We start from the raw sequence: 23,103 nt of genomic DNA, 5'->3' as shown, positions 1-23,103 counted from the left end.
CAAACTCATCGTTGCGGAGAGAGAAACGAGTTTATTAAAAGAAAATAAATAAATAAAAATTATTACAGAGTGACGAAGGAGACGATTTCCTGCGACATCGTAAGAATATAGATTAAGGATATCGCGCGCGTATATCGAGTAACGCGTCATCTATGTTCATCGCGAAAAAAAAAAATCACCATCTTCAATTTACGGTCGCGTCGCCGAGCTACAATAATCGTCGTCGTTGCATCATTCCTCGGCCGGAGCTGCGATCTGAGAACCACGTTGCCTACGTGACTCGCAGGGCGTCGTCGAAGCCTCGTGATTCGCGGACAGACGGTGGCGAGAGAGAAGCTAAAGCGCGCTTTCGCGAACGCGGTTGGGTTTTGGGGATGGGTGGCCGAAGCGAGACGGGCAGAGGGTACGAGAGTGAGGAGAGAGGGAGCGCGGGGCGGGGGGGGGGAGTAGGTTGTCGCGGAGTGTTAGTAAGCGGAGCGGCCATCTTGTAGAGCTCAGTCGGGAACCAACTGCCGAGCAGCGAGGGACGGATGTGGAAGAGAGGCCAGATGTGTTAGGTGTTAGACGAAGGGTTTTTAATGCGCTTCCGAGCCCGATTGCCGCTACGTGCGAGAAGTTGTGCGATAGCGACGACGGAGCCACGACGACCATCGCGGGACTTTCGCGTGCGAAAAGGCCCGATATATTCGATTAAAAACCTTTAGCAGAGGGGAAGCTGCGGAGGAGGCGGAGGAGAAGAAGAAGAAGAAGAAGAAGAAAGAGAAGATAGCAGCGGAGAGCAGATCGCGGAGAAGGTTCTGGCGAGAGGCTGACGACGAGCTTAGCTTCTCATCGGTGAAAAGGCTTGGTCGCTTCTTGGCTATAAGTAAGAAGGCGAGAGAGAGATACACCAGCAGAGAGAGAGAAAGAGAGAGAGAGAGAGAAGGGAAAAAAATCAGCGCGCGGAGGAGGATGACCGACCGAGAGAAAGTGCAGTGTCAAAGTCTGTGATAGTATTTATAAAAAAAGAAGAAGAAAAAAACGACAACATCAGCACCTGTGGACGTGTCATCGTCTTTCGCGATAAAAGGAGGACGAACAACCCGCGCGGACATATATAGAGAGATAGGCTTTATATATTTATTTATATCTGTGATATCGACACTGATATACATCGACTTTCTTCGGGAGAAGAAAGAGAGGCGGAGACGAGTGTGTGTGTGAGAGAGAGAGAGAAAGAGAGAGAGAGAGCGCTCCGAAAGGAGATTATATCAGTATCTTAGTGGATAGGCTTTTTTGTATATATACTACTGACTCTTTTTTATAATTATTGCCACATCGGTGTGAATAACGAGAGCACGGACAACGTACGCTCCGACAGATTTCTCGACAGTGAGAAACCCACCAGAATATTCTACGATCTCTTTCCCGGACGGGAATCGTTCGACGAGAGCGAAGAGTACGTAAAGAGGAGGGAAACATGGTGGAGAAGATCCTAGAGGAGAGAGAGGACGGCAGTCAGGAGGCCGGACGAGGTGAGAATAATTTTTTTTCCTTCAAGTATTCCACGTACAACTCGCGACCTCTTAACGCCGGACCTTCGATTTTCTTCCGAATGCAATTCTCATTTCTCCGAGGCTTCTCTCACACAGCATTCGTTAGCGACAATTTTCCATCATTTCTCACATTATATATATTTTTACAATTAAACTCCCTTTTAATCCGTACGATTAAATTACGAAAAATTTGTCTGACAATTTAAAGATCGTACGATCTTCTCATCTATACTTGTTCGTTTGAATGACAAGTCTTTTTTGCTCTTCTTCAATCTAATCTTGTCGATTCTTTGCGGTGAAAAAAAAAAAGAAGAAGAAAAAGAAGAAGATCTTGAACCCGCCCCAAAGAATTCGTCGCCAAATTTATGGTGATGAGTTACGAAACATCTCGTTGTATATTGCATGTTTGTTTTGCGAACCGGCTAAACTAAAAGGAGTCGGCGGCGGCCATTTTCACCGGTCGATGTGTAACGACCCGATATAACGGGGGGGGGGGGGGGGAGAGGAGGAGAACGAATATCGTGTGTGATGTGCTTCGCGATTTGCGTTTTCGAGAGAGAGAGAAAGAGAAAGGAGGAGGATCAAAAGTTTCGCGCTCGAGAATCTTTGATGGAAAAAAAGAGGCGCGACGAGAATACCTTAGACAAGTGTTCGCGTTGCTTAACGATTCGCCTCTCGTCGCGGAAATCGCGTCGTGAATACGAAGTACGCGTCGAATCGACGAGAGAGAGAGAGAGAGAGAGAGAGAGAGAGAGAGAGAGCTTTCTCAAAATCGGCGAATGACACTCGCGTGTCGACCGGCTATTAAACGACGAGTTATTCCTTTCTTTCCTTTCCCTCCCCTTTACCCCTCACTTCGAAAAGTAATGGAAATTATATATATATAAGCAAAGTATTCGTTAATAATCCGGGACAAGCCACGTTCGTTGATCCTTTCGTCAATTCCGTTTGACGGAACATGCAAAAACAGATTTCGTCATGCGTCTAATAATCGTGACGTGGCAAACAAATCTCCCATTTGTGTGTCGATTACTGTTTTATTATAGTATATCGATTTTTTATTGCCACCGTGCGAATGAGATAATATTCGCGCCTCGAGATTTTTCGATGCGATATACTGGATGTCCGATTTATAAACGGGAATTCGACGTTTCGAGAAAATATTGTAATTGAAGATCCTGTTCGCGTGAACGACAAATAATGACAATCAAGTATTCCGCAACGTCGTTCTAATAATACACGGGCTTCTCGCCTGTGTTTACATAAACACTTTCGTATCCTGTCGAGAGCTCTCTCCCTTTAATCGCTTGTCAATCGAGCCGAGCCGACCGCTAATTATTATACCGCGCACCGTCTTTATTATTTCTAAAAGCGGAAATTCCCCTCCCCTCCCCCCCCCCACCCCGCCACCTCTCCCCTATCAGGGAAAAAAATCCCTGCGTCTAAATTATGCGATATTTTATCCGCATTATTACTTATAATAAAATGACGAAACGAAAAAAAATTATGCGCGTTCCGCATGCATAATTGCACTGTAATTCGACAACATTTACCTCCTGATTGTCTATCGAAAGTCCGTCCGGATACATGATCAGTAAATTCTCCTTACTTGAGGAAAAAAAAAAAAAAATACCACGAGGAAATAGGATATAAATATGAGAATATTTCTATTGAATTTTTTTCCATTTTTTTTTTTGTCAGCGAAATTATTTCGCCTTTGGATCAAATCTCGCTGATGGAAGATTATGCGCCTTGATGCAAACTAGGGATATATTTTCGGGACGGGAGAAACGCGCCTTTTAGGTTTTGCAACGTCGTTTCCGAGCGACGCGTCGTTGGCACGGTGGATTATTTTTTCGGGATAGGGAAGGGGGGGGGGGAGAGGGCGGGGCGAAGGGAAGAAGGAGAACGAAGTGGGTTAGTAGTCGGTATACACGAGCGGGGTGCGGTTCGGGAGTTTCGGCGCCACGACGTGGATCCACGACTCGTTTAGGGGGAGAGACATGGGGGATCGGTTGTAGGGCGATCCAACAAAGAACGTAGGGAGAGAAAGGGTCCCGGCGCGCGCATGTCAGTTCGGCGTGCTTTTAAAGGGAAACGCACACGATGGAACAAAGAGCGTCTCGCGCGAGGGCCCGCGTCGATCAAAATTGAAGTTAGATTAAGGACCTAATCCACTTTAGCGATATGAAAAATAATGATTCTTAGAAAGTTTTTCAAGGATATTGGAAATTTATCTTTTTGACGTTTTACACATATGTTTTTATTGACGTTTAAACAATACGTTAAGTACTGTCAATGCTGTTTAAACGTCAGTAAAAACATGTGTAAAATGTCAAAAAAGATTAATTTTTAATAATCTTCAAAAAATTGCTAAATATCAATTTTTCATACTGATAGAATAGATTGGGCTCTCTTAAGCTTTTAGCGCTTTATCGATAAAAGAAATAAATTGATCGAGATATTCGTCTGAATAAAAAGAAAGAAATTATCGAATAAAAAAAAAACAGACGATATCTATAAAAGAATAAAAAAAGGGATAATAAGGACGATATAAAATGACAGTATGACGATGCAAATATACACGATCGATGACACTGTAAACAGGAACGCAATTATCTTTATATACTCTTGGATCGGACGAATCTACCGGGTGGAAAATGATAAACGCTCGCCGAATAAGCGGGCGCCGATGTTTATTCGAAGGAATGGAAAAAGTCCGGGACTCTCATCGCGTGAATTTCCGCATCACGTATGCGCAGCCTCACGTAACCATAACGGCTAAAAAAAAAAAAGAAAAAAATTTAAAAGTCACGCTCCGGCACGTCGCGTGATTGTACTACATGCTCCCTTTTCCGCCTGACCCCCTCTATAATTGGGATGACGACGTTCGTGTAGCGTCGCGCTTTGTTCGCTTAATTTATGTACGATTATTAATGATACATTATTACGTGGCAGTCGTGTACCACCTTCCCGTAGGTCCTGGATCGAGGCTAATTGTAAGACAACTCGTTACATGCACGCTCGATGTTTCGGGTCATTGTAAGACTTCTGTGATCTCGCGATCTGGAATATGCGATCTATTATTTTTTTATTATTGACATTTGCTAATCTATTTATTCATTGATCTAGCTAGCAAAATATATGGGAGAGTCCGTTACATCGATAAGAGGAGAAAAAAACATTACATTAACAAAATAAAAATACAAACTAGAGAATTGAAGTATAATAAATCATAAAATTGAAATTAACATATTTCAATAATATTTTCCGACGAGGACAACATTCTTATCTTCGCGATTTAGGAGATTAATTTTTTTTTTTTTTTTTTCCAATTGCGAAGATCTCATTTACACGTCGATTGCATCTTTTATATAAAGGAAACCCTACGATGACGATTTTCACGTAATCACCAGCGCGCGCGCGGATGAAATATTATCGTGTGCGTATATCACGCTTAAGATGGCGGCGTTCCTTTTCTGTGTCAGTCATTGAACTCTCATGAATTCGATGTGTGTGTGTGTGTGTGTGTGTGTGTGCTGCAAGTCGGCGTCGACGACAACGTCGCGTTAACGAGACGTACGAAAATACATTCGTCGAAATTATATGATGACGCGTGAAAAATGGTCGGGATGAACGGGGCGGCGAGGTGGAGAAGCAGCTCCCCGATAATTGATGATTTCAAAGAGATTCGAGATTCGGTCGAAGAGGAAGTTCCCTCGTCTCGAAAAACACGGATATTTCCGGAGAGAAAGAGAAAGAAGTGACGGGGCGCCCCCTCTTCGGAGGGATTTTCCGAGACAGAGACGGGGTGTGGGGGGTGAGGGGGGGAGGACACGGTTCGTGCTATCATCGTCGTCGTTATGCTTATTTTTGGATCCGTGTGAAATCCGAGTCCCTCTTTCGAGCCGTTGGCTATTGTCTCACAAAGTGCGAACGCGCGTCGAATGACAATTACAATAAAACGATCCGAACGTTCTCCACGTGACGATCAATGAATATTCGATGAGAATTGATTATTGAATGACTTTTTGTCTGATCGTGAATTACTCGAGCTAAACATTTATCGTGCAAATTAAATATTAACTTTGAAATCAAATTGACATTTTTTTTTTTTTTTGGGTCAAATTTCACGTTTTTTATTTTCTCTTTCTCTCTTTATTTGCTGACGTAAATACTTTGACAGAGGCCCCCCCCTCCCCTCCTCCTCCTCCTCCCCCCCTCCCCGGTGATCGATCGTTGCGATTATCACGGACAATAAGAGAGGGGTCTCGAGAGCGGCTTACAGTTACGCGTCGAGGAGGGCTCGTTCTCGATTCGGATCTGATTTCTCCTCGACCCACGCGAGCGAGCGATCCGAGTTCCCGAGTGTGTCAGCTCTCGTAGGAGTGAGTGGCAGAGAGCACAGAGAGTCTCGGCGATGTTACTTTATTATTCATCGCCGTTTGTATCAGGGTGCATCGGGGGGGGGGAGGGGGGGGGGGTCTCCGCCCACACAATCAGCACGCATCCTTTCCGCATCGCCCGCGGAGAGACACCGCGAGTTATTAATACGCGTGCTGCAATTAGCTACTGCGTTATCTCGACGAAACTGCTCTCGAACCTCGCCTTATTATCATGTATCTATATAAAAGAGTTTTATTCCCCGGGATTTCGATAGAATTTTTCATCGAAATGTATAATTAAATTTCGTTTCTCCTTCGTAGTCGTAATCACCAAGGATCAATCTGATGAAAGTCTTTTAACGGAAATGAAAAATTTTGGCCTTAGATAAGATTTTACATAATACTGTTAATATTCCCGCGATCGTATATAATTTAATCATAAAAAGATCTTTATATGATTGGCACAAATCTGTTTAACACCGCACACGCAGACACCCGGTGATAGAACGGTCGCGGAAACGCCGTAGATATTTATTTCGTAGATTGTAGCGATACGCATCTCGCGTAAATGTCCGCTGTACATCTCATCCGGTTAACGCGAGGGTCGTGAATAACGTGTACCCGGTTACCGAGGTCTCGCCTTCGCGCGAGTAAACTTTGCCAGCGCGAGAGAGGGAAACGCCGAACTCTCCGCACGAGCTCGTATCAGCGACCGACAGTCGTCCATTTTTAGCTGAATTAGAAAGCGCGAAGAGACCAGCATCTATTTATACACGGCGTTTGTAACGAACGACAATCGTGCGAAATAGTTTTCGTCAAATTTGACGATTTCAAGGATGAATTTTTCGGAATTAATTTTAATTATTCGAGCTCGCTTTCGATCGAATTGTTGAACGTTAAAGGGACAAACCGTCGCGTTTAAAAAACGTTGTCGAGAAAAATTAAAAGATCTTCGTCGTACGATTTATTTGGATTCCATGATTATCGGAACGGTATCTATCTCGCAACGGATAACGGAGAAACGCTCCAGAGGTTTCTAGAAGCCAGCATTGTTATGCCAGAGCGGCTACGGAGGGAATTGTTCCCCATCTTCATTTACCTCGGCTGAATCGATTACGCGCTTTCCAACCGGAGCACAAAAGTACGGCCTCCTCTATATAATCGAGGCAGCACCCCCTTCCACAATCTCCCCCGGGCCTTGTCCCTTCCGCCCTTCCGTTTCGTTACACACGGGGAAGCTTATACTGTCTCCGTAAAATATTTGTCAGAGCCCCGAAATATTCGCCATCAGAGACAAATAAAAAAACGACAATCAACGCGATGTAAATATTATTTCTTTCGCTTTTAATAGTTATACTTTTACAATATTTATTCCGGCGCGATTTTTGGACCTTTAGTCTTCGCATGAATTATATAATCGACACATGTCGAGCGCATTATTCTACGATAAGCGTTGCAAATAGCCGGAGACACGTTATAGTCTATTGGGGCGATATAATTATAACGGCGCATGGGGGCATTATTTTAAACCTCTCCTCGAGACTAATGAGAGTATGGTTATTCATAAAGACAGCGTCGTCCCGATGAATGCAAGGTTCCCTCCCCTTATGCGACGCGCGCGCGCGATAATCCTTTCTTTCGTTATAGTTCGAGAATAGTATCTCTTCTTTTTGCCTCTCTTATCAATGGACTAATTGATTTTTATTACGCGTCTGCTTTTCCGCGAGATGCGAACGGATGTTGGCTTTTAAACGGCCTGTATCTGACAGCGGAGAGTTATCGCAAGATGGGGCGGGGATGAGGGGAATGTGACTAACAATAAGAGCCGCGCGATGATAACGCGACGTCGATAATTTTGCAATAATAAACGATAATGCGAGCCCTCGTCACGTGTGGCGAACCGCAAATTACTTTGCTCACAAAAATAAACATACCCACATTGCGCAACCATGATGTCTTCAAACACGCATCGTTACGATGCACATTTGCGTTGGGAAAGGTACGGTTTTCTTAACCGTTAATCTTAAATTAGATTTATTTCGAGAGACCGTGTGGAGAATTTCTATTTATATTAGTTACATAGCAAGGAAGTGTTGATGGAAAATTTTGATTTTTACGATCTCTCCTTGAGCTTTCCTTCAAGTTTATCAAATATTTGAAAAATAAAAATAAAATTATATATATATATATTATATATTTTTTTTTTCTTCTCGCTATTACATATATTTCTATTTTTTAATTTTTGTATATTTTTCTTTATTAAATATTTTTATTTAAACAATATAAATATATAATAATGAGAAATATAGAAAATGAAGAATTTAGATAAAATTTAATCCCAATAATAATAAATAAAACTATAATTTTATATATCTAACAAAGGAAGTTGATAAAGAACAATGCAAAATAATAATCGGTTGATTGGATAAAAAAGGAAGAAATTTATATTATTAATTAATTTATTATTATTATTAATGGCAATGTGTATAAGGAAGATTAATTATTGTATATTTATAACATTATAGTACTCGAGAAAGATTATATACCGAACTTTAAACTAACGATAAGTCTTTGTGTATTTTAGGCGATGGCACCTGCCGGGATGTAGCTTCGACGGGGGAGTCCATGAGCGCGGTGCAAGCTCGTCAGGAAGAGGCGAGACGCAAGAGACGCAGGAAGAGACGTTCCGGCTCATCCGTAGTATCCTCCTGCTTCCAAGGTAAATTGGAGGCACAGATCGGCGTCGAGCAAAAAGAAAAGAAGAGAGAGTTCTAGCGCTTCTTTATCTATAGAAATTTGCGCAATCTTCCGAATCCTATCGTAAGATAGAGAAAGAGAGAGAGAAAGAGACCGGGAATTACGTATAGAATGGCCGTACTTATCTTCCGATAACTAATACGCACTCACCCCTCGTACGTAGCACACCTCTCTCGCTACGGTGACTTTGCAGTAGTCTCCTCCGTAGGTATGTGTGACCTTGGACAAGTGTTTGGAACGTTCGAGAAACTCGCGCGGAACGGCGATAATCGATCGCGCAAGCGGCCTGGAATTTTACGCGACCCGTCGCTTGGTTATAAACACCGGAAATTTACATCTCTCCTTCGCCCCTCTCCCATCAAGAGGGATTCGAAGCGTTCCCTGCGCAAGAATGTTATCTCACAAAGTGACAATTATAATAATGCCAGAAAATTTTTTCCCGAGATAGAACGGCGAAGATCAGCTCTGTCTTTTTTTATCCGCAGAATTTTTAACGTAATCCGAAAAAAGAAATATCAATTTATACGCGAGATCGGTTAATATTCTACGCCTCTAAACTGGTGTTGTATGTCTCTAGAAGAACGGGCGATCGGAATTTAATCCGAGTTGTGCGCAGCTGGCAAATACGGTTATTCGGCCACGGAGTCGCTCGCACGATCGATACACGGCCCACGGAGAGCCACGAATTCGCTCTCCGCACGAGTTTTCGCTCTTACGAATGTTGTCACAATTTATTCGATTCCAGAGCGCGACGAGGATGATTTGCAAGTCGTAACGTACCGATTGTAATTAATTAATGTATTTTATAATACACACACTTAATATTTTTTAATCAGTTTATTAAAATAATTGAATCTTGTAAAAGAGTCAAAAAATTCCAAAAAGATAATCATTATTGTTTTCGATTTCGCTCAATTATATTAGCGGGGATAAAAATAATATCTTACAAAAACTTTCGATAAGTATGTTAAAACTAAATAATTGTAATTAAGGAAATATTAAAGTTGAAATCGCGCATATTCTTGGACATTATTTGAGGGATAAAAGAATTTAAACAATTCAAGTTATCAAAATTAATTCTATTTTTATTAAAAACGTAAGTGTAAATCTATTGTTCGATTTGAAGAATCGATACATCTCAGTCGTTTGATGAAATTAAAATGACAAGAGAGAGACTTCTAATTATATATATTAAATTATTAAAAAATATTAATTTTCAAGTCGAACGTCATCCAGATCAAATTTACATTTTCTCGGCTGATGCGTCATTTCATGTGATCGATTCGAGAGCCCCGGCTCGGCTCGAGAAACTTCCAATCCCTCTTGGAACTATACAGCATATATATACTATTCCTAAGGTCGATAGAAAGAGAGGTTTGTCGAAATTTATATACTCTATATCTGCGGATCATTGATCGTTAAATTATCAAAGACAATGTTTCTCAAACATCATGCCATTAGCAGCAATGATCACGTCATTAAACCGAGCGATCGATTTTTCGTCGTAACATCATTTTCCCTAGGTAAATCGCAGAAAGCTATTATTGCGCACATACGTGGGTCGACGAACGCGCAATTTTCGCACTGGACGCTATATTCGTTTCGTTGTTAAAATTGATGTTACAGAGAACGCGAGAGGTAAAGACTCGCGGAGGCATATTATCGGCTTCTGGTTGCTAGGCGCTAGCGACGCTGCCATTCGCCTGTATCCGTATAATCGGAGCGAGAAGTGGTTGAAAGAGGGGGTGAAGAGAGAAGAGCGGGATGCGCGCGGGCAACGCGGAGACGCGGCAACGTAGGCTCGAACGGGGGTAGGGATGGACCCACGGATGGTATGAGACGCACGGAGGGTCCTCCAAGAGGAAGAGAAGGAAAGGAGCCGCGCGATAGCTCCGGTCGCGGACTTCCGAGAGAGAGGGAAAATTCGGTGTATGTGCGTCGTAGTTCCACGTTCCACGCTCCGATCTCGGCCACCCCCTCTCGACCTTGACATTGACTGCCCGTCAGAACAGGACAACATCGCGCTGTCACGCGCATTGAGCGTTCAAGAGAGACGCAGCCTATCTGAATCCAGGGATAATTGGGCGTAACAATCATGATGGGAACGCGTAGTCGAAAAAAAAATTGATTTTTTTTCTTCTTCTAATATTCCTGGAATTTGTTCTGACTGGCGAAGGAGATTCTTGCGCATCTCCGGGAAAACAGATGTTCTCTCGTTAGATGTCAAAGATGCGTAGATGTCGAAGAATCGTTATAAAAAAAGAGCCGTGAAAGAAAAGCGTCTCCGATCGATTCGATGTTGGATTCTCTCTTTTATCAAGTGACAATACGACGCGATGCGACATAATTGCCGTCGATCGCATGCTCATGGAACGACGCGCAATTCCACGACAAATGAATATCACATCGATTCATCGCGGTGAATCCATTGTATATTGGTCCATTCGCGGAATGAAAAGGGTGCAATATTTCTCATTCCAATAATTTTTGAGAAATTTGAGCGATTTGCGAAACTCGTCAAAATGAAATCATCCAGACCGTTTTTTTTTATTTTCTCCTTTTTCCTTCTCTTAATAAAACTTATTTGGTTCGAAAGATGAGCATGTAAAACTCGTATTGTTGTTATAGAATTATACAAGCTGACCGGAGAAGTTCTCGGGGAGGGTGCTTACGCCTCGGTCCAGACCTGTACGTCCCTCTACACGGATCTCGAGTACGCTGTGAAGATCATCGACAAGATCCCCGGACACGCGCGTGCCAGGGTGTTCAAGGAAGTCGAGACGTTCCACCATTGCCAGGGCCATCCAAATATTATACAGCTAATCGAGTTCTTCGAGGACGAAGAGAAGTTCTACCTCGTATTTGAGAAGATCAACGGTGGCCAATTGTTGAATAGAATTCAGGAACGGGTTCACTTCACCGAGAGAGAAGCGAGTCAAATCGTCAAAGAGATTGCGAGCGCGCTAGACTTTCTTCATAAGAAAGGTAATTTTGAATAATAAACATGAAGCGAATTTAACGAGCTATGAGTAAAATAGGAATTGTCGAACAAAATATTGATTAACGCTCTTCTGTATGTGTGTTCAGGGATCGCTCATAGGGATCTCAAGCCCGAGAACCTCTTGTGCGTGTATCCGGACAAATTGACGCCGATCAAGGTATGCGACTTTGATCTTGGATCAGGTATCAAGTTCAACAACTCGCTGTCTAGTCCTGTGGCAACGCCGCAACTTTTGACACCGGTGGGTAGCGCCGAGTTTATGGCGCCGGAAGTAGTAGAGGCCTTCATCGGCGAGGCCAATTACTACGACAAACGTTGCGATCTCTGGAGCCTCGGTGTCATCATGTACATTCTGCTCTGCGGCTATCCGCCCTTCTACGGCAACTGCGGCACTGATTGCGGCTGGGGCAGGGGGGAGAATTGTCAGGCCTGTCAAGAATTGCTGTTCACCAGTATTCAGGAGGGTAGATACGAGTTTCCCGATAAAGAGTGGAGATGCATCTCCGAGGATGCGAAAGATTTAATCAGGGGCTTACTCGTCAAAGAGGCACACCAGAGGTTCAGCGCCGATAGTATTTTGAAACATCCTTGGATTAATCCCGGACCGACTTCCGTCGAAACTGGCGATCGATCACTTACCACACCCCATATCATAAGGTAAGTTTTCCCAAAGTCGAGTTTATCTCTCATTCTCCATCTCCGTCAGTCGTTTTATTCTTAAATGTAACGCATCTGCAATTTATCTTTAGGAGGAACAACTCCGCAAGAGAACTCTCAGCATTCGCTGAGTCCGCAATGGCTGTGAATCGTGTGGTACTTCAGCATTTCTCTCTAAACCTCGAGGAGCTGGCGGAGAACCGGGAACCCAGACTGTCTACATCGTCGACTGACGACGACAATCATCCGTACGGTCACATATCCGATTCGAGCAGCGAATTGTCCGAGAACAGCAAGCACTTGACGACGCATTCCTCTAGCGAATTTGATGGTACGCGACAAAAGTCATGCTCTGTGCGCTCTAGCGTCGACCTGAACGATTCTAAGATCATTGGTAAAAATCGCGTCATAGGCAAGGACTCGCTGCAGAATTTGTTTGGGCTGTCACCGCCGACCGAGAGTCGTTTGATGCAACGCCGTTTGAAGGCACGCTCCGATCTACTCGAACGTCAGACTGGTAAAGCGGTAATTGCGTCTCCGAGTGGCTGAGAGGTCGCAGTAGTACCGCCGATCGCTCTTTCTCATTATAGTATCTCTTTGTAGTTACGAGGACGCAAACGATGTACAATACTTTTTTCCAATGGCTTAGGAAGCTAACGTGTAGCGTAAGTCGATTCTGATTCTGCGCGAATATAACGAATAGGCTCAATCCATTTACGGTAGTGACGATAGCGATAATAATCGAATAAAAAGTATTTTCGCCGCGAAAATTGTTCGAAAATAATATCTCACAGTTATCTTTTCTTTTTCTTTTCAGTAGCTGTAAGCTTCCTTTGTTTTAAACTTTCGGTTTTTTAGCAGACAGTTTGATGACAACCAGATTATCTTTTTTCCAAGATAAAATTCCAGTTGTCGCCTATTAATTGCAAATTTATTAATAACGTGACATTACAGTTGTAATATTACATAGCATACCTATTAAAGTAATATATAAAAAATGTAAAATAAGAGATATTTGTTTAGAATGTAAATCTTGATTGCAACATAATATATGCATTTGTAAGTGTACATTGAAACGTGCACGTACATAAAATGCACATTGTGGTATGTAAGAGAAACATTTTACATAATCGGTGCAAAACAAATTAAGATAATTATATCGCAGTTTGACTTTGACATTACGCGCGAATAGATCTTGGAATTAAAAGCAAATCTGATTTCATCAAACATCGCGTAATCTTCGCTGCGTGTTGCTCATTATTCACGCAGTCATATATTGTTACATATTGTACAGAGCTATTTACACGACACGCGCATCTAACATTATATCACCATCATCCGCAGAAAATCGACGTTCAAATATTTTACTCATCCACATGTCAGCATTTGTATGCAAACGAGTCAACATTGCAAAACATCCCGAGGATGATTCGGGAGTACATTGAGCGTCGATTCTGACGCAATCTTATCCCTTCGCTACATACCAGACACGTACGTTGAGACATACGCGCATTCACGTGTGTACACAGATTATTAACAAAAAAGAAAAGAAGAAAGAGTGAAGATCCTCGTGATCGTGATAGTTCGTGTGCTACTCTAACGCACGAATGCTTTATTACGTAAATTATTTTTTTTTTTTTCGCGAATTCCCTTCAGTTAAAAAGAATTTAAAAAAATAAAAAAACAAAAAAATCGAGACAACTGACGCAAGGCAAAAAGATGTTCCTTTTACTGCTTTTTTGATATTGTTTCAAGTATATTCGAGCCATAATATACATATATATGTGTATACATATATATATATGTATGTATGTATGTATGTATATATGTATGTATGTATGTATGTAGGTATATGTATATCTTCGAACGGAATAAACGAGTGAATGTGTCTCAGCCCACAGGTGCAGATTATAGTTTGCTCATATATAGATTAATAGAAATGCGATAGATCGTAAGTCAATGCAAGATTTCAAAACGACATTCAAAGAGTGGAAGCGCGAAAGTGGATGAAAAGAAAGAATGGTCGCTCTAGTTTCGTTTACAATTTCGCATTTTTATGCTTAAATCACGAGATAACGTTTATCGATAATAATGTTACATATTTTCGTAGAGCTTTATTGACCTTAAAATTGTTTTATATATAATGCTAACCCAAGTCACGATAATGCTTTATATCTTTTTTTCTACAAATTATTTGCATTCTAAATTTTTCTTCGTTCCGCTATTATTATTTCTCTGTTGCTTTATTACGTGTTTTAAAGAGAAAAAAATACATATGCAAAGAATTTCTCTCATTCACTTCTTGCTGATGCGATGGACCGATTTTACTCAGGACAGCTGGGAGACCGCTGCGTACGTTATTCTACATAAATATATGCTCGTACAGTTGGAAAACTGGGAGAAAATATAAAAAGCTATTTGTATGTGTAAGATTTACAGAGCGCAGGCCTTCCACAATGTTAATATCAGCGATTGCGTCAGCATTCGCTTCAGGATTTCGGGATCTTGTAATTTTGACAAAGAAGAGAGAGAAGATTAGGAGGACTGCGAATGTAATATAATATGCGTTTGTATATTAAAATTGCATCATTGGAAACTTTCTTAGAAAGTCATTCGCTTGCTGTAAGCAGATATGGCTTTTGTCAACTTCTGTCTTCTTTGTACTTTGTAAGTACCAATAAGATAAAAATTAGTGTTTATAGCGCTCGCGCGGGTGGAGATAAGATTTTATATATATGTATGCACATATATGTATGTGTATGTTTATGTGTATATATATATGAAAATCTCCGTGTAAATAGAAGAGCTACGATATAGAGGTATGGAAAGCAATATACAATGCGAGTTCTCTTATATAAGAGAAAATGTTGAAAGATTATAATATATTTGTCGGCCTCTTTGCGCAAAGCTAAAAAAAATACTTTGTTTCTTAATCAGCCTTAGCATGTCAGAATTTATCAATCGTAAAAATTAATTTCTCCCTTGTCTTTTTCCTTTGTTTTGCGCAAAGTTCCATACGATATACAACTCATGTCAAGCAATTAAGCGTACGCTCGAAAAGCTTCAAAATTGTTCATTATCGTTTTTTTATCGGATCGCGAAAAGAGAGAGAGAGAGAGAGAGATTTTTTTTGTATCGAGCGTGCGTATGAAGTATCGATATAAGCTCGAATGTATAAGTGAATACTCTTCAAAAGAAAGAAACGAAAGAGGAGAGAAGTAATATATATAAATATAAGAGAGTATATAAAAGTGTATGGAGTATAAATTGTGCAAATGTTGAAGTGTGCAGAACGTAAAGAAAAAAATATAAAAGGAAAAGAAAAAAATATACAAATGGCCATAATACGCAGATCTGTAAGCGTAACGAATTTAAGATTATATAATAAAGCGCGAGAGTATATTAGATGTGTGTGTATGTATGCGCGGATGTGTGTAAGATTGCGAACGAATAAAGGAGAAGCGTGTGAAAAATGAAACTAATTACTAGCCTTTAAGAGGAAAAAAGCACTTTGTTGTAAGTTTATATAGCATAAAGGTACCGCTGAGTCATACCGACCAGAGTATCAGATTGTTGTTTACTTTAATCCTTTTACATTTTCACACATATATCTCTCGATACGAGCGAATCAATTTTTAATAGATTTTTGTTCGCTCATATACACATACATGCATCATGAGAGCTTAATAAAAATAATATAATCATTTTGAAGATTGAAATATTGTGATAATGCTTTTCGCGCGCCGTGGTTGGACCATATAATGTTTGAGTACTCGGTATAGCACAGCGGTCGGTCAGCTACATACATGCGAAATGCGAACGCTATCATTCTCATTTTCTTCTCTGTATTATGCAGAGTGAGTGTTAAGGTGGGTATACACTTAGCGAATGCGAACGTTCGTTGTTATCATTCAGCAGATATATACGCCAAAGCGAATGCAAACAGAACGTTCGATTCGCATTCGGCTCGATTCCCTCATAAGGCGGTACATCAAAGACCATTCGTGCGAGATAAACGTTCAAAACGTTTCACAAGACGTTCGCATTCGCTGTTCATTCGGTGTTCGTTCGCTAAGTGTATACCCATCTTTATATAAGTCGTTTGCAGAGCGGAAGTTATAACGAAGGAGGATGTAATCCGTGAAAGACGTTGGTTCGTGTCGTGTTCACGTCGTACCCATCGCGTCCATATAGTACGGAAGATCCTAGAGCGAGAAAGAACAGAGTCACGATGCGAGGGGAGCGAGTAAAGATTTCGTACACTTTTTTTCTGAGAAAAGGAACGAGAAAAATGATCACATCATATATCTTGAATGATATGCATCGTATCTCGTTCCTCTCGTTTTCTGCCCGCACACTCTTTGTCGAGCCATTTTTCTGCCGCGAAATTCGCATATCTTTATGAAGAGGAGAGCGCATCTTTCTCTTTATGAAAGAAGAAAAAAATAGAGATATTATCAAGCACTTGTGTGTAAAAGATCATCGCCCGATGATCTTTAATTTCAGATGAGTATTCAGTCTGTCGGAAAATTAAAAAAAAAAAAAAGGAGTGTGCGGCAACTCGACACGAACAGATTTTGATTGCACTTTTCATATTCTTGTAATCGTAGTCGATATATCGATCGAAGAGTGGGATAGTAAGAGAAAAAAAAAACAGAATGTAAATAAGATTTATCTAGTAGCTATAGTGCCTATATCCTAAAAAGAGTAGATCGATAACGCTCCCTGAATTTTATCCTACTCCCTTCATCTCCCTTCCGCATCTTTCCACATTGTCCCTTCATCCTTCAAACACAAGACGTCCCCTATTCACAACCTTCTCTAAAATCAATTCTCCCTTCCCCGTATCCTCATAATCGAAACATTCCTCATCCTCCAAACCGATCACCGCCGAATCTCTTTTTCCCATGTCACACGATCCCTTCTTCCACGCGTCCCAAGAAAAAAAATTGTTATAAAACGGAAAATGGCCAAAAAATATTTTTTATTTTTCATACCCACTTGTATGTAGAATATATAACGATATATTTTTTTGACACGGTTGAGAAGACATGGAGATTGCGGAGAAAGGAAAGCGGTCGTATCGCATTCTTGATCGCTCTCTCGTTTGAAATTGTCCCGAGAGAGATATCGGGGGATGCGATAGCTTTTCTTTCATTTCTTGCGTTTGGTGCGATATCTTACTGCTTAGTATTAGACGTTTTTGTAAACCGGAATCGCTCTTCAGTTCAGCCAAAGGGGGGGAGAGAGAGAGAGAGAGAGAGAAAACGTTTGAAAACAAAGGCTAAAATCCACTTGATAACGAGCCCACTACGATTTTCCATTCTGTTATAGAAAAATATTCAGCACGCGCATTTTTTTTTTTTTTTTTCTTGTAAAGAAAATGTAACGAATTGAAATTCTTTTCAATTTTATTGTAAGATTTGATCGATAAAATTAAATTTACGCGTCATCGGTATCTTTTTCACGTATGTAAACGGGAGCGATTGTCGGATTCTAAATGTTACATCGCAAGTCATAGGAGCAGTGAGCAGGAGGCGCTAATTTTTTGACGTACTTTTATTCGTATTTAAGTGGCGCGCGTTTTAGCCTAGCGAAACATGTAAATGTTGAGACTGGATATTACGAACGTACAAAAGAACCTTTATTATATCTAAACTATGTAAAATATGTTGATTGCTCCACGATTCATAATCGTCGCGTCTATAAAAACAAAAAGGAAAAAAAAAACAAAAAAAAATATACTCGACATAAGGCGAGTTAGTTTCGATTCCCGAGCAACAATTCCTACGACTCGAATTATCCATAAATCTGATTGCAAACAACCAGGCAATGGCGTGATTCGAAGAAAGAGAAAATCTTTGTCATTAATCCTTCATGATTGATCATTAAAATGTATATTTTTTAAGTGAAATATTAAAAAATTTACTTTATTACGTACTTTCTCCTTGACACATACACATATACACGCATCCCTCGATCACACTTATTTTTATTTTCTCAATTTATTTATCATACGATAAAGTCCGCGCCATTGTTTTGTGATCGTTGAATCGAGACGCTCAGTCAGATTAATCTCGTTCCATCGTAATCTCAGAGAGATCACGATTATATATATACAATAGATACAACATACGATACATAAGCGAGCATATAAGAAAGAATGTTGAATTTCTTCCGCGATTAATTCTCGGAAGGCCAATTTTATTGATAAACGGAATACGAAACGAGTTATATTAACCAAAAAATATATTTCATCGGAATCTGAAAACTTAAATTTTGCTCTTGAGGCTCCGAGGATTAACGTTTCACGATCTCTTTAATAAAGATGTACGATAACTTAGAGGAAAGGTCTTAGCTCAAGACATAGATAGATTTGTGTAAAATCGTGTCCATGTCGAAAGAATTTGTTAAAAGTAGAATGTAGGGATAAAATTGAGAAATTTATAACTCGATTAAATAGGATATATCGGGGCAGATCGATTTGAAAATGATTTCTGACGCTATTTCGGCAGGGACAATGTATTCGACATGGTCGCGGTTCCAGAGCACATTGACGTGAGAGATCGCCGAGAGATCATAATTAATTTCGTACGTACACGCCGTCCTTGCGCGTCGACATTTAAGTCGGCCACAAGCGTATATACGAGTACAAATCCTTTAACTTTCGTGTTAACATCTAGATACGTGGAGGTATCTCCTAACGAGCGCCGAAAATTTTCGTCGGGATGGTCATTTCGAGCAAAAGAAACAAGTCATAAGTGAAATGTATTCCTATTCTAAATAGTCGTGATATTTTTTCCCCGAGATACAGTCGAACCTCTATATTCTTAACTCTTAGCTTTCGTTTAAATACCTTCTCCTGCGCTGTTTTCCTTTATTTTTTGCCATCTTCAGGCTACGTAGAATAAAAATGTTATGTGCGTAATTTAAAAAAGAGATGACATTTTCATTTTGTGCGCACGTGCATTGGAACAAAAATAGGGAGGGAATAAGAGTAAAGTGAGATAGAATGTTAAGAGTAATAGAGAAAAAGTCTTTGAGATCCGATGGGCCAAAAATACAGAGGTACGACTATAATTATCCCGAGAAATTATATCAATACTTTTTACACTTTTTATAGAACACTCTGTACATCGGCGAAAGTGACTGGACGGATATATAGAGTCGAATCGACGTATCCTGAGCTCTTTATTCTTAGGGCATTTTCCTATTTTTAATTAGTCGAAATTCCGTAAACTCGGTTCTTATACTTTAAATTGATTGCTTGATTTTAGGCCAATCATTAGAAAGAATAGAGAGATATATTGCCCCAGAGTTCGCCGATTTATTAAAGATACGAAGATTCGATTATTATATATCCGACGGATTTCTAGTTATTGATCCATCCTTTTGTTGTTCCTCGGAAACGATGCCGATTTATCCTCTTCTTGGACTAAATAAAGAGTCGCATTTCACTAGCCTCAGTCGACAACGAAAAGAGCCATTGAAAGCTGAAGGATATTTTCAGATCAGTTACATCCTATAGAAAAATATTATAGCTTTGGGGATACTAATTGGATATACAATTTAAATACGGCTAATCATAAGGAACAAAAAAAAAAAAAAAAAATCGGTGAGGGAAGATACATAATCCTTCTCCGGAAGAAACACTGCCGATCGCGCAACACGCTTTCCATTATATGACAAAATGATCAGGAAGCGAACCTTAAAATCCTTCTCCGGTATCCTTGACGAGATTTCAAATATTTTTCTATAAGGACTCGAGATGCTCTCCGTGATAAAATCGTAAGGAAATTCGTCCTCTATATCAATTAACAACCAGCGATCGCGTAAGAATCTACCTTGTTGACCTTTTCCGATGTTTAATTGCAGTTACATGGTTTCGAGATTAACGAGATTTGTTGTTAATAAATCTTGAAACTATTCTATGAAAAAGAGAAAGAGTGAGAGAATCGCACGGTGTGATCCTCCAATTGCTACATATACTCTTCGATTACGCAACAACGGAGTTATCGTCATGTATCAGTAGCATGTCCGTAGTAAGACATCATCATGTAATGTACGTCATATCGCGAGCTTTCTCGTATCACTGTACCATCTCTCACCGCTACCGAAGTAGTGATGTAATCGATCTTAATTCTTCGATACTAAACAAAGTACGAGGGACTTGAGAGAGAGGTGATCATGGTACTTGGCGATGTACGTGAATTAACGTTATATCAATGGCCGATTTCCGAGAATTTATGGAGCGTTACGAAGTTGCGAAGCGAGTTTGATTAGACGTGATTACCGCGTACAGATTGTACGTAAAGAAACGTAACGACTGTAACGTCCTACGATAATTGCGAGTCAATACGAGGATGCTGAGAGAAATATTTCTTTTGTATTATACGAGAAAACGAACGACAAGTACAAGAGAGACTGAGAGTATGTGTGTGAGACAGAGAGAGCACGTGAGCAAGACCAAAATTTTATCGAGAAAGAGAGAGAGAGAGAGAGAGAGATTTTCGTTTTCCCGTGCGAAAGAAAAAAAAGAAACATAGAGAACAGCCGCCTCTTCTCTTCTCAAAAATTTTATTCATTGAAACGTAGACGTTTAAAATCGGCAAATAGAGGCGTGAACAGAGATAGCGCGCGGATGTTAACGACGATAAGAGGTGAGGACAGGTATTAAGATCGATAAGAGGAAAACGAAAGAGTCGAGATATTTGTAACATTGGTGCGTCAGATTTAACCATTATTAGCCATATACTTTACTGGAATATATGAATTATTAATGGGAAAAACCGAAAAAAATAAAGAGAGAGGCAAATATGAAAAATCGTTATATTTCTTGAAATTTTCCTAATCTATAATAGAGAAATCTATAATATTCGTTCATTTTCTCGTAGCGTATTATTCTTCACTCTTTATAGAGGATTTTATTTACAGCTGTCAGAAATATAGCGCGAAAACGTTAGCTTGATATAAAATTATAAGCGCGCAACACGATTCTCGTGTTTCTTCTCGAGACGAAGACGCTTTGTCACCCGCGTTTTCTTATTTCCAACAATGTTATTTCGCAGGCAATATCGATCAAATAGGGGACTCCCATACGTCGCAGCACGCACGTCCTCGATAGCCTTAACTCCTAGGCGGAGACACTCAGTGGTGTATTGTTAGGGCGGACAATCGGGACGGAAGTTCGTCATCGTATTTCCAAAAAATATGTCCGAACGGCAAACAAATTCGTACGACTCGAGACCGGTAACGTCAAGGAAATTGGAGAGGCCACCGTTTAAACTGTGTTTCTCGAAAAATCAGCAAACCGGAAGATCCAACACTTGCATATCGAAAACAAACGGTATGTCACAAAATCGTTAAAGATACGTCCTATGAATATGGAGAGGGGAAAAAAAAACAAAAAAACGAATTGTAATTCGGTCGAAGAATCCGCGATTAGAAAGATCCGGTGATTTTTTGTGATGTACTGATTTCAAATGACATATGTCAGTAATAGAAATTTATGAAGCTTTCATATTAAATCTAACACACACAGAGCTGCTTATTGAAAATTAATGAAACTCCCACATAAAGAAGTTCTCATTACGAAGTTAATTTACAACGAGTCTTCGTAGGTATGAGATTACGTGATTTTAATCGACTTGTCAAATAAGAAAGAAGGTTCAAAATATACTCTTAAAAAGAGCATACGAGCATATTTCACGAAGAAGAAATTATATCGTATTACATGTATATGGAAGATTTAAACTCATAAATCGGTTATGCATATTTGCGAATAAGTTTTTTAATTTAATAATTTTTTGTACGGTTAAAAAGAGGCGTAAATTAATTTATTGTCTTCTTAGTAAATCAACTTTTTTTTCTCCCTTTTAATTAATAACTTTCCTTTATTATACGTACAAAACGATATTAAATCTCTATATTTTTAATTCGTCTGCTGATATATATAATATTATAAATCATGATATATTATATACAAAAAAGATGATAGAGAAATTGAAAGAGGAATTTCCTCGTTTACATGTAAATTATAAATATATTTATCCGTCACACAACTCTCTCTCTCTCTCTCTCTCTCTCTCTCTCTCTCTCTCTAATAACATTTGTTTATAATAAAGTCGCATTTTGATTTCGATTCCCGTGAATCGAGCATACAAATATTTATAATACAACCTGAATAAATGCGCACGCGAGGTACAAATAAATTACAGCGGACTTTGTGACGCCGAAATTCTACTCGAGGGAACTCGAGGACACTCGGAATGCAGACGTAAGCGATACGATTGAGAGAATCGCTGCTGAACAGGATAGAAATCCGAGGAATCTTTACCAATCACCATTGTTAACCAGTCACACGTAATTTTTATTTTTCGACAATTTATCCCATCTATTTTTTAGTCATTCATCGCTCTAACGATTAATTTCGACAATTTCCAGTTACGGTTGGTGGCACGATAAAGGGATACAACCGAAGGAAACGCGATTTAATTTTCATAAGAGAACGTCAGACCTGGTGAGTTTCCAGATGAAAATTTACGCCGAGGATCGAAATTTGAAAAGTCGTAAACAATGAACGCAGGGTATAAATCGATATTATAAAATATTCATCATGGTATTGACGTATAATAATTGTATTTCAGTGATAATAGTCTAAATCGGAATATATACTGATTATTATAATAATCTTTGTACTTTTAGGATCTTTCTTTCTCTCAACAAGTTTATTACATCAGGATAGACATTTTAATTCTGCATATTTTAG

The 23,103-nt window shown here is 39.9% G+C and overlaps 2 protein-coding genes across 3 annotated transcripts; both read left to right on the top strand.

Moving 5' to 3' along the window:
- Positions 1–471: 471 nt before the first annotated feature.
- LOC138934089 (MAP kinase-interacting serine/threonine-protein kinase 1) lies at positions 472–15,492 on the top strand. 2 transcript variants are annotated; one of them, XM_070297524.1, is made up of 6 exons: positions 472–1,514; positions 8,505–8,639; positions 11,306–11,662; positions 11,765–12,335; positions 12,428–12,666; positions 12,748–15,492. In XM_070297524.1, the coding sequence occupies exons 1-6, from the start codon at positions 1,460–1,462 to the stop codon at positions 12,882–12,884; spliced, it is 1,494 nt and encodes a 497-aa protein (XP_070153625.1). In that variant the 5' UTR covers positions 472–1,459; the 3' UTR covers positions 12,885–15,492. The 2 variants fall into 2 exon arrangements, with proteins under 2 accessions (XP_070153625.1, XP_070153624.1); XM_070297523.1 differs by having other exon boundaries at positions 473–1,514; positions 12,428–15,492.
- LOC138934090 (uncharacterized) lies at positions 15,486–22,994 on the top strand. The gene is made up of 3 exons (XM_070297525.1): positions 15,486–21,681; positions 22,553–22,697; positions 22,779–22,994. Exons 1-3 carry the CDS (start codon positions 21,546–21,548, stop codon positions 22,912–22,914), a joined length of 417 nt encoding a protein of 138 aa, XP_070153626.1. The 5' UTR covers positions 15,486–21,545; the 3' UTR covers positions 22,915–22,994.
- The last annotated feature ends 109 nt before the right edge of the window (positions 22,995–23,103 follow it).

The sequence above is a fragment of the Polyergus mexicanus genome, unplaced genomic scaffold (genome assembly GCF_030449975.1).
Source record: "Polyergus mexicanus isolate NDT 795.1 unplaced genomic scaffold, iyPolMexi1.0 SCAF_6, whole genome shotgun sequence".
Taxonomy (NCBI): Eukaryota; Metazoa; Arthropoda; class Insecta; order Hymenoptera; family Formicidae; genus Polyergus; species Polyergus mexicanus.
Note: the sequence above shows the minus strand (reverse complement) of the source record. Positions and strands in the feature narration are given on the sequence as shown.

Coding starts and splice junctions, on each gene's coding strand:
- LOC138934090 (XM_070297525.1), top strand. CDS start 21,546: ATGTCCGAACGGCAAACAAATTCGTACGACTCGAGACCGGTAACGTCA. Junction 21,682..22,552: donor TTGCATATCGAAAACAAACG/GTATGTCACAAA, acceptor AATAAATTACAG/CGGACTTTGTGACGCCGAAA. Junction 22,698..22,778: donor CCATTGTTAACCAGTCACAC/GTAATTTTTATT, acceptor GACAATTTCCAG/TTACGGTTGGTGGCACGATA.
- LOC138934089 (XM_070297523.1), top strand. CDS start 1,460: ATGGTGGAGAAGATCCTAGAGGAGAGAGAGGACGGCAGTCAGGAGGCC. Junction 8,640..11,305: donor AGTATCCTCCTGCTTCCAAG/GTAAATTGGAGG, acceptor TTGTTGTTATAG/AATTATACAAGCTGACCGGA. Junction 12,336..12,427: donor ACCACACCCCATATCATAAG/GTAAGTTTTCCC, acceptor ATTTATCTTTAG/GAGGAACAACTCCGCAAGAG.